Below are 11457 nucleotides of genomic sequence, written 5' to 3'. Positions count from 1 at the left end.
TAGGGAGACTGACTGCGCATAAAATCACAGCTTATGAAATCTACAAGTCTGACGTGACAGCTGGGAAACCTTCAAGACAATGTTGATCTTTAGTAAATAATGCTGAGCCAACAGCTGCGTTAAACTGGCACTGATTTGTTTTGAGTAGGTTGTGTACCATCACATGTTTCAGACAAATGCCAACTAGTAGGTTCAAGCGCAACTTCAAAGGAAAGGAGGTGGAAAAGAAAGAAAGAAAGAAAGAAAGAAAGAAAGAAAGAAAGAAAGAAAGAAAGAAAAAGGAAAAATACAGGAAAATGGAAAGTACACAAAAACTCACAGGAACATTTCAAGTAAAAGGAAATAATAGAAAAACTGAGGGGGAAGGCAATGGGAAAAGGGTAAATGGCAGGACGAGGAAGAGAAAAAAGGGAAGGGAAAGCGGGAGAGGAAAAGGACAGAGAAGGAAAAAGGAAGAAAATGAAAAGCAAAAACAAAGAAAAATACACGTAAAGTAAAAGGAAGGAAGGAAAAAAAACAGGGAAAAGGGAAGGGGAACAGAATTAACACTAGGAAGATGAAGAGGAATGGGATGGGAAAGAAGAACAGGAAATGAAAGGAAAAAAGGAAGAAAATCAAAGTAAGGCAAAAGGAAAATCAAAGGAAATAGACAAAGGAAAACAGGTTAAATATCGGGAAAATTATGAATGGGAGTATGAGGAAAGGGAAGGGAAAGAGGAATAGGAAAGAAGGGAAAAGGAAGAAAATAGGAAATGAAACAAAGGAAATGAAAAGTAAAGCAAAAGGAAGTGAAGGAAAACAAGAGGGTTTTCGTGAAGGGAAACAGGAAAGGGAAGGAAAAAGGAAGAAAATCAAAATGCAAAGTAAAAGGAAGTACTGCAAAAAGAAAACAGGTTAAAGAAGGGAAGGATGAATGGGAGGAAGAGGAAAGTTAATGGAAAGAGGAATCAGAAAGAAAAGAAAAAAGATCAAAATTAAAAGTAAAACAAAACGAAAGGAAGGAATTAAAAGTAAAACAAAACGAAAGGTAGGAAGGAAAAAACCAAGGAAATGAAAAGTAAAGTAAAAGGAAGTAAAGGAAAACCAGAGGGGAAAGGGAGGGGGGAAAGGATAAACACTAGGAAGACAAATGGGAAGGGAAGGAGGAAAAGGAAATGGATAGAAGTAAAACAAAACAAAAGGAAAAACAAAGTAAAAGACGTAAAGTAAAAACAGACAGGAAAGAAAAGGAGAAACAACAGGGAACAGGAAGTGGAAAAAGAAAGTAAAGAAGTATCATTGAGGTGGAACTGATGCCATTGTGCTCTGCTTTCTGCTGCAAGCACAAGTCTGGCTTACATCATGATCACATTTTGAATAAATGATGGCAGTGGCTCTGTAATCTAGTAAATAAATGGTCCGAGCTCACGCCACAGCACAGAGGAAAAACAACGCAACATACATGGCCGTTTATCACGGGCTCCAATGCCTGGAGCAACAGGGCCGCTGCCATTAAAACCAAATTGCAGATCAGTGTGCGAGATCGATTCTGCCATTCAGTGGGACACTTTCTCCGCTAACTGTCAATCAATGTCACAGGGCTGACAAAAAACATACAGCTGCACTCCAGCGGACAGTAGTTAGCAACATCCCGAAAAGACAGGGTAAATACCTGTCTGCATTTCAGGGAAATTTATATAATCACTACTTGGGCAACACATCAACTTCCAGAGCAATCAACGACCAATCTCATTCTCATTGTGTGTTTCACTCTCCTTTGAAAGTGTGAAGCTAGAGGCTGAAGACACAGCTGAAGTGTGATGAGATCCACTGGGCTTCTGGAGAACTTGTTCTGTGTCTATATAATGACTCAGCCATCAGGGGAAAAATAGGGAATAAATATGGAGATTTGAGACAACAGTCACACACACAGAGTGATGAAGCACGTTTGGACACTGTTTGAGACCCATGTGCTCTTTAGAAGAAAAAGATGGCTCAGTGTCACACACTTACGCACCAGCGTTAGCTTGTAAATCCCTCTCTGAGGATTCAACATCTATGTGGCACACACTGCGGAGTGTGATATCAATTCGTTTTTTGTTCTTTTTTTTTTTTTTTTAGAAACCCTGCTGTGCCTGTATGTCTAGTAGTGTTAAGAGCCAAGTGTGATAAGAGGAACATATGAAAGCTGAATGTACTTAAATGTCAAAGCATTCAGATGACAAAAGAGACAAGAAGATTAGAGCATGATTACAGGATTAAACTACTGTAAACAACGCAGAGCACATTGAAACTAAACTAAACAACACAGAAAACTGAAACTAAACTAAATAATGAAACACGGCACAATTAAACTACACACGACATAATGAAACCAAACAAAACAACAAAGCAAAGCACAAAGTAACTAAACAACAAAATACAGCCCAATGAATCTAAACGCAAGGAAACTAAACAACAAAATATGGCATAAACTAAATAACAAAACAGAACACAATGAAACTATAAATAACACAATGAAGTGACGTAAACTAAATAACAAAACAGCACAATGAAACTAAACGACAAAATGTGCAATGAAACTAAAAACAACAACAAAACTAAAAAACAACAACAACAGCATAATGAAAATAAACAAAACAACAAAGCACAATGAAACTAAACAATGCAGGGCAATGAAACTAAACTAAACAACATCACAATAAAATGAAACAAAACGAAACAAAAGTAACTAGACAACACAGCACAGCACAGTGAAACTAAACAAAACTAAACCAAACAAAAGAAACAGCACAATTAAACTGAACAAATATAAATAACGGCACAAATATAACTAAACAATGAACCACAACTGAAGTAAACAAAACTAAACCAAACTACCTAAACAAAACAACACAAAGCAGCACAATGAAACTAAACTAAATAACATCACAATAAAACTAAACAAAATGAAACAAAAGTAACTAAACAACACAGTGACACTAAACAAAACTAAACCAAACAAATAAAACGGTACAATTAAACTTAACTGTACTAAAATAAATAAGAGCACAATAAAACTAAACAATGCAGCACAACTGAACTAAACAAAACTAAGCCAATATAAACTAAACACAAAACAGCACAATGAAATTAAGCAATGCAGCACTACGAAACAAAACAAAAAAATAAACCACAATAAAACGAAACTAAATAACAGCACAATAAAATTAAACTAAACTACAAAAAAACAGAATGCAACTAGACAAAACTAAAAAAAAAAAACGAACTAAACTTAATAACAAAGCACAATTAAACTAAATAATAGCACAATAAAACTAAACAGAATGAAACAAAAGTAACTAAACAACACAGCACAATGAGACTTAAAAAATGTAACCAAACATACTAAACTAAATAACAAAGCACAATTAAACTAAACAAGACAAGCACAACAAAACAACAATACATAGCACAATGACTAAACTAAACATGGCACACTAAAACTAAAATCTAAACAAGGCACAATGAAACTAAATCAAACTAACCAACATAAAACAATGAAACTAAACGAAACAATACACATCACAGCAATAAAACACGCCAAACTACAGCAAAACAAAATACAAACACTTTAAAAAATAACACATTTGGATTTTCATTCAACAAGAAGAGTTGCTGTCACAGACAGCCTCATCTACAGAGGACGTGTTTGTTAAACTATTCACTGCATAACTTTGTACAAGTTAAATAAGAGATTAAATGCAGAATCACGTACTGCAGTTCTCCTCGTCTGAATTGTCGCTACAGTCGCTCTGCCCGTCACACCTCCAGTGGTCCGGTATGCAGTTGTTGTCCTTGCAGCGAAATTCATGCGGCCCACATGTCTTTTCATCTGCATACACAAACAAACAAAGCATTAATGAATTTCTTCATTACAATAACTGTGTAAAACAAATCCTGAGCTCTTAGATAAACTAAACTATAACATGTTTTACTTTAGAAACTGTACTTTTTACACCGTATTCAGACTTCAAAACATTTATTAAAATGTTTAACAGAAAACAAGGATTTGGTACAAATTTTTTTTGTTTTGTAAGTTGGTATATTTTACCAACAAATGTTTACTCATGTTTATTTTTTATTACCATACCTGCCTTTTTTTTTTTTTTTTTTTTTTTTTTTTTTTTTTTTTTTTTTTTTTTTTTTTTTTTTTTTTTTTTCTTTTCTTTTTGCTTTTTTTTTTTTTTTTTTTGGGGTTGGTTTTTTTTTTTTTTTTTTTTTTTTTCGATGTTGATTTTGGTAGGCAGACTTTGTCGTGTTCGATCTGAAAGTCCACTGGATCTGGGAACGCAAAGTTTTTGGCTGAACTTGCTCCGGACCAGCGAATCAAACTGTAACTTACATTTAACATTTTTTCCCCCACAACACTTAGTCCCACAAGGCTAAATCAAAGGCACAATGGTGTAAATCACATTTCCTTGCTCTGAAATAATCAACATGCTAATCCGAGCTGATTTGAGTACAGGAAATCAGAAATGCAATTTCCCCTCATCTGAATGTCGGCGACGACTAATCCAACTATCATGAGAGATGATGAGAACATAATGCATGATTAATTGACAATCACAATGCTGTGTTTGAGTCCTAATTCCCCGACTTAAAATGACATTAAGAGAATTCTAATTTAGAAAGAACAAGGCTGGAATATTAAGATTTTCCCTCAAATAGCTTTAGGGCTTGAATCACCTTCAAGTTGGATGAAGAGAGAATTTTGCTCATTAAAACTTGATAGAGGATACGAGTACGTTTTTACACTCAATTTTATATGTTTAAAGGAAGAAAACTTATCTGAATCAAGTCAAAATACTGAAAAATATCCAAATATTTACTAAATTTCAAAGAATTTTAAAGACAAGCAAACAAACGCAGCAGGTGTAATAAATGAATTCTGTCTGTCTGTATGCTTTCAAAGAGCTATGGGCAGCGTTCTCGGCTAATTAACTTTCGCCGACGTGCTGCCAACATGAGGCAGATCATGGTAAATAATTCAAAATAAATAAATTGGATCATGCGGTGATGTGAGAGGCCACATCCAACAAATTAAGAGCGGTGCTCAATGCGTCAGAGCATGGCGGCATGCTGAATCTTTCATGAGAGCGCAATCCAACCATCCATTCTTCTGAAACAACAATAATGTGGATATTTAGTCGTAACTCGGCAAAACACACGAACCAATGCTCAGCCATTCAAACCAGAGCAACCAATGAGAGAATGATTTGTTGAAAACACAATGAAGAAGAAAAAATCATATCGCTCCTCATAACAAAGTACTGCAGTATAATACTCATGAAAAACATTTTGCATCAGAACAATCATAACCTCCCACTTAATACTACCTGCTGACACAATAATAAAAAAAAAGTACATAATACATAATATTTTTCAATGTCTGAAGCCAATGCCAGAAATTAGAGAGAAGAGACTGAAAAAAATAAATAAATACAAAATAATAATAATAAGGATTAGTTGGAATATTTTAATAATTGTTTAAAATATTACGAATATTTCAACTTTTTTTTTTCAAATTACCTTTCAAAACAAACCAACTACAATAACGTAACACAAACTACCTCAGTAATTAAAGAGAAGTGACAGAAAAAGACTGATATTAAATTTTATTTGCATTATATTTTAGTATAAGATACAACTATTTAATTCCATTTATATTTGCTCAAACTTCAAAAAATATGTTGAATAATTGTTAAAATATTAATACAAATATTTGATAATAATAATAGTAATCTTTGTTTTTTAAACTGAGTGGGTCATTTTTAAGTTGACGAACAAAACAAAACAAAAACAAAGCAAAAGCAAAAGCAAAGCAAAGCAAAGCAAAAGCAAAAGCAAAAGCAAAAGCAAAGCAAAGCAAAGCAAAAACAAAGCAAAAGCAAAAGCAAAAGCAAAGCAAAGCAAAAGCAAAAACAAAGCAAAAGCAAAAGCAAAAGCAAAAGCAAAAACAAAGCAAAAGCAAAGCAAAGCAAAGCAAAAGCAAAAGCAAAGCAAAGGCAAAAGCAAAAGCAAAGCAAAAACAAAGCAAAAGCAAAGCAAAAGCAAAGCAAAGCAAAGCAAAAGCAAAAGCAAAGCAAAGGCAAAAGCAAAGCAAAAGCAAAACAAAAGAAAAAGAAAAAGAAAAAGAAAAAGCAAAGCAAAGCAAAAGCAAAGCAAAGCAAAGCAAAGGCAAAAGCAAAGCAAAAGCAAAACAAAAGAAAAAGAAAAAGAAAAAGCAAAGCAAAGCAAAGCAAAGAAAAAGAAAAACAAAAGAAAAAGAAAAAGAAAAAGCAAAGCAAAAGCAAAAGCAAAGCAAAACAAAAGCAAAAGCAAAAGAAAAAGCAAAGCAAAGCAAAGCAAAGAAAAAGAAAAAGAAAAAGAAAAAGAAAAAGAAAAAGAAAAAGAAAAAGAAAAAGAAAAAGAAAAATCAAAGCAAAGCAAAGCAAAACAAAAGCAAAAGCAAAAGCAAAAGAAAAAGCAAAGCAAAGCAAAAGCAAAAGCAAAAGAAAAAGCAAAGCAAAGCAAAAGCAAAAGCAAAGCAAAAGCAAAGCAAAACCCCAGCGTTGTAATCCAGTCCATTGCACTCAGTCTATCCATTTCCATCAAAAGTGTTGGTCCCCTTTTCATCTCAGTCACCCTGTCAATATGCCATATCGATGTCTTCTTTGTATCTTATCCAGCCACTAGTGGATGCGTTTCATCTTAATATCTCTTTAGGAAATGCCCCGTTTCCAAAGAGATGTAAGCAACTTATTGATTTTTTGAAGACGAAGCTCCACTCCGCTGATGGACATTCAGACCGACACTTAGGGAATGTACTCATGGTTAAAAAATCAATACAGTATTATGCTGGATTAATGTGAATATTCCATTATATCCTCTCAATGATGTAAAGTGCAGGAGTGAGTTGTGCATCTAGGGAAATCCAATACATCCTCCAGAAAGAGCAACAATATGGTCCAAATCCAAACACAATTCCAGCACTCAGAGAGAAAGAAACCAACTCATTGAGAACTAAAGCTTTTTCAGACTTTAAGAACATTATAATCCTCACACTTTTGTCAGATATTTAACCAATTATTATTATTATTATTAACTCAAATACAATTATTTATGATAAAAACAAATAAGTAAAAACAGATTCAAATATTATAATATATAAAACATTTATATTTACTCACAATTCCATCAAAAATATATTGAATTGTTATTGAGATAGAAATATATAGTTATAAAACAGTTTAATAATTACTGGCATTTTTGTAAACATTATTATTATTATTATTATTATTATAACTAAGACACAAATGATTTATGATAAAAACAAATCAGTAAAAACAAATTAAAATATTATAACTCATATTATTTATTGAGATTAAAATATTAATTCAATATGTAATTCATATATAAGTAATGAACAGTTTAATAATTATCTACATTATTATCATCAATGAATACAATAATAAACAATGATAATCAAATATATAAATAAACAAACAAACAAACAAACATTTTAATTATAATATTTATAAAACTAAGTGAAATTCTTTAATAGTTATTCACAATTATAAAAAAACGACAACAACAACAAAAAAACATATATAGAAATAGCATAAATAGAAATTTGTATCACACATTGCAATTGCAATAATTGTAATAATTTCTGAGACTTTAAGAACATAGTAAACCACACACATCTGTCTGATACTGGACTAAACATAAAAAAAAAAAATACAATTATTAAAATGCAATTATTTTTTTATTTGTATTATTATATAACTATAATTAAAATAAACAATTTAAAAATAATTAATGACAATAAAAACAAATTAAAATATTGTGATAGTATAATCATTTAAAATGTAAAAACAAACCTAATAAGTCATTTGCTTATATGTTAGAATTTCATGGATTCTAATTTTCTGAATAAATCTGCAACAACCAAAAGAAAATAACAACAACAAATAAATACATAAATAAATAGAATTAAGCCGTGACAGGTCAGGAAAAGTTTAATTCTGCCCTACCAGACAACTTTGCACACAACTTAAAAGTATATTTCCGTGACTAAAAAAGCGTCAGTATGTTTTGAAGAACACTACTGCAGTGGAAGACTTTCTCCAAAGTCCCAAACGACAAAATTATGTCAAACTTCAGCTTACTTCCTTCTTGCAACGCACTAAACTTCCCCAGTAATGAAAGCCAGTGGGTTAGTTGGTCCCTTGGAGAGGTGGACAGTAACTGAGATTCAGTGCTGGACAGAAATGGACTATTTTCTTGAAAATGAAAACTTTTTTTAGTTTTATAATGCTGGACGGATCAAGATAAAGTAAAAAACGATTTACAAGACAATTTGTTACTGCGATGTGACCTAATGTACTTGACAACCATTAAAGCTGCACAGAGAAACATTACCAGCAATAATGTGAGGACATAAAGGACACTCAGAGGAAGTCTTTTTGTTCAAGATGTGAGGGCTTTAAAGTTTAAAGTCAACACTAAACAATCTTGAGCACATCAGCTGTATAATATAAAGTCCTTTTTGTCCCGAAAAGTGCATCGAATACAGAACACGAGCGACCGTTTTCACCACTCAAACTTTGTTCTATATTATCAGATTACGATCCTCCCGTCTGTAACCTTCACTAGATCTAATTCCATAATACTCCTCCAAAAGTACTGGAAAACTTCAGACTAGTTTCTCAATACGATTATCATAAGGAGACAAGTGAGAAGATTAGCTGGAAATGTTTGGGAATAATTTTGGCAAATTATACTTTTGCATATATCATCATTTTTGAGCTAAAACTTCAAATATAAAGATACATTTGAATATCAAATAAACATTTAAACAGTTGCAAACAGTATGACTTAAGGAAACTTTTATTATATTTTTGGTCTTTACAAAACAAACAAAAACAAACAAATAAATAAATAAATATGTATTTTTTTATACTTAAGCAAATATTTTTAAAATTGTATAGTTTGTAATATAATTGTTATATAGTTTCAAAATAAATTTAAACTATATATATATATATAACCTTAGAATGACTCATATTACAAAACTTAAAATGACTCATTATATTACAAAATTTATCCCAAAAAAGTAAATACATTTGAAATACAAGTGATTTTTTTATTGTATAGTTTATAATACAGTTACAATATAAATCAAATGCATTTTTTAAATTATTGATAGTAATTATTAAATTATTAAAAATACTAAATAATAATTATTCAATTATAGTTATTATTATTATTTGTTTATACGTATTAAAGTATCAAATAATGAGCTCAACAACATGCATCACATCAAACTTGATAGTTAAATAAGTGAGAAGTCTCAATTAACAACTTCTGAACAATAATCACTTCCCTGGAATAGTTACACGTCCTCTACAAAGCAAAGCAGCTGCTTTACTTGACGCGCGAAACATTGCTCTGCAAAAACACAGAAAAAGGAGAATCTGCATAATTATAGCACACTAAATCATCCATTTTGGGCCCAATTGGGAAGACTAATCGGTTAGCTGCTCATAAAGCAAACACAACGCAACCTGACAACGCTCGCCCTGAGAAAACTTTAGCGTTCGGGTGAGTGGTTTCCGGCGAAACGTCTTTCAGCACATCCACAAAACCCCAAGATCAGAGTAGGAACTCCCAAGAAGTCGGTTATGAAAGCGAGCAAAAGCTATCTTTATTCATCTGCGTCAGTCCTCTGGGCAAACAGTCGGTGCAAAATTAAAGCAAATGGAATGCAATGCTGTTAATGATTTTCCTCGATTTTTACTTCTATCTTTCTGATTCTCTCTCGGAGAAGACAGACAGCTTCTCTTCTGTGCTCTCCCGTAAGCGTGTACCAGAACTGGGCGTCTTATCAAAGCCCAGCCAGATACTCGACTCTGGGGAGGAGTGAGAAATTAGGCCCCTGCTGTGGCTTCAAATGGAGGATTGAGATCTGAGCGAGAGCATTAACTTCTGCCAGTCTCCTTCTTCTGTACCACCACCTAAACTAAGTCTTGCATTTGGACTAGAATTCAAATCCCTGTAGCACGAAGTAATGATTACTCCAGCCTGATTTCTGAAGGTGACACAAGACGGCTTCTTTGCTTCCTGGTTAGCAAGTCTACCTCGCTTTCTTTTTTCTCATTTCACTCCTTTCTTCTCGCTCTCTGTGTGCTAAATTCCCCTCGAGCAATTCCGTCTGCAGCCGAGGAATGAGAAAACAAAACAAAACTTTGGCCAATATTGACCAGGCTCCTCGCTTGGCACTTTTCTCATCAGCCGATTCAAAGTTCTCAAACATTTTGTTGAATCTGTCTGAGTTTGACCTTTACGAGCCAATAAACACATCATAATGTCATAAAGAAGGAGATTTCATCTATTTCCGACCTCTCTCGCTCTCGTGGTTGTTTTTCCTCTCCTGAAGGGAAAACTAGCTCAGTAGGAACTCTTGCTGCGATTTTTTGAGGAACGATGAAAACTAATGGCGTTCATTGTCGTTGATGACAAATCTGAGAGAGAGAAAAAATTTGACTCTCTTACGGCAATCGGTTTCATCTTCACCGTCTCCGCAGTCATCCTGTCCGTTACACCGCAGGTTTATAGGGATGCACTTTTGCCGGTGAGTGCACTTAAACTGGCCAGACAGGCAGATATACGAGTCTGAAAGCAGATGCAAACAAGGATATCATTGTATGATGCATCATACTGCATTATGCTTGGTCTCCATGTATCTATCCATCAATCTATAATTACCACAGTTGGCTTCATCGGAGTTGTCTCCGCAGTCGTTCTCTCCATCACAGATGAAGGGAGGGAGGGCACACAAACCCGTTCCACACTGGAACCTTCCGGGCTGGCATTTAAACTCCGCTGTAAACAAATGAGAGGACAAATCAGTAAAACAACTAACCAAGAAAGAAAGAAAGAACTAACGCAAGACAGAAAAATAAAGAGTTTTAAAAGTATTAAAAAAAACAAAAAACAACAACAGAAGTAGTAAAACAAAAAACTAATGGAAGAAGAACAGACAAAACAAAAAGGGAAACAGAATGAACAAACAAAAAGAGGAAAGAAGCCAGAAAGAAAACAAATGAAAAACAGACATAAACTCATGGAAAATGACAGAACAAAGAATGAATACATGAACAAGGAAATAACTAAACGGAAGAAAGACAGCCAAATGTATAATAATGTACAAATAACAAAAAAAGACAAACAAAGAAAGAAGGGTTAAAGTCATGAAAGAAAGAAAGAAAGAAAGAAAGAAAGAAAGAAAGAAAGAAAGAAAGAAAGAAAGAAAGAAAGAAAGAAAGAAAGAAAGAAAGAAAGAAAGAAAGAAAGAAAGAAAGAAAGAAAGAAAGAAAGAAAGAAAGAAAGAAAGAAAGAAAGAAAGAAAGAAAGAAAGAAAGAAAGAAAGAAAGAAAGAAAGAAAGAAAGAAA

General features: G+C 33.2%; 1 protein-coding gene across 1 annotated transcript in view; it reads right to left on the bottom strand.

Moving 5' to 3' along the window:
• Positions 1-3728: 3728 nt before the first annotated feature.
• LOC107561892 (low-density lipoprotein receptor-related protein 1B-like) overlaps positions 3729-11457 on the bottom strand; it is a 263568-nt gene continuing 255839 nt past the window's right edge. The window contains exons 68-70 of the mRNA XM_016246424.1: positions 10771-10945; positions 10558-10677; positions 3729-3853 (exon numbers count right to left, since the gene is read on the bottom strand). Coding sequence (XP_016101910.1) covers positions 3729-3853; positions 10558-10677; positions 10771-10945 — 420 coding nt within the window. The remainder of the gene's footprint in view (positions 3854-10557; positions 10678-10770; positions 10946-11457) is intronic.

Source organism: Sinocyclocheilus grahami, unplaced genomic scaffold, assembly GCF_001515645.1.
Source record: "Sinocyclocheilus grahami isolate Dianchi unplaced genomic scaffold, SAMN03320097.WGS_v1.1 scaffold798.1, whole genome shotgun sequence".
NCBI lineage: Eukaryota > Metazoa > Chordata > Actinopteri > Cypriniformes > Cyprinidae > Sinocyclocheilus > Sinocyclocheilus grahami.
The sequence above is the reverse complement of the archived record's forward strand: the minus strand, read 5'-3'. Positions and strand labels throughout refer to the sequence as shown.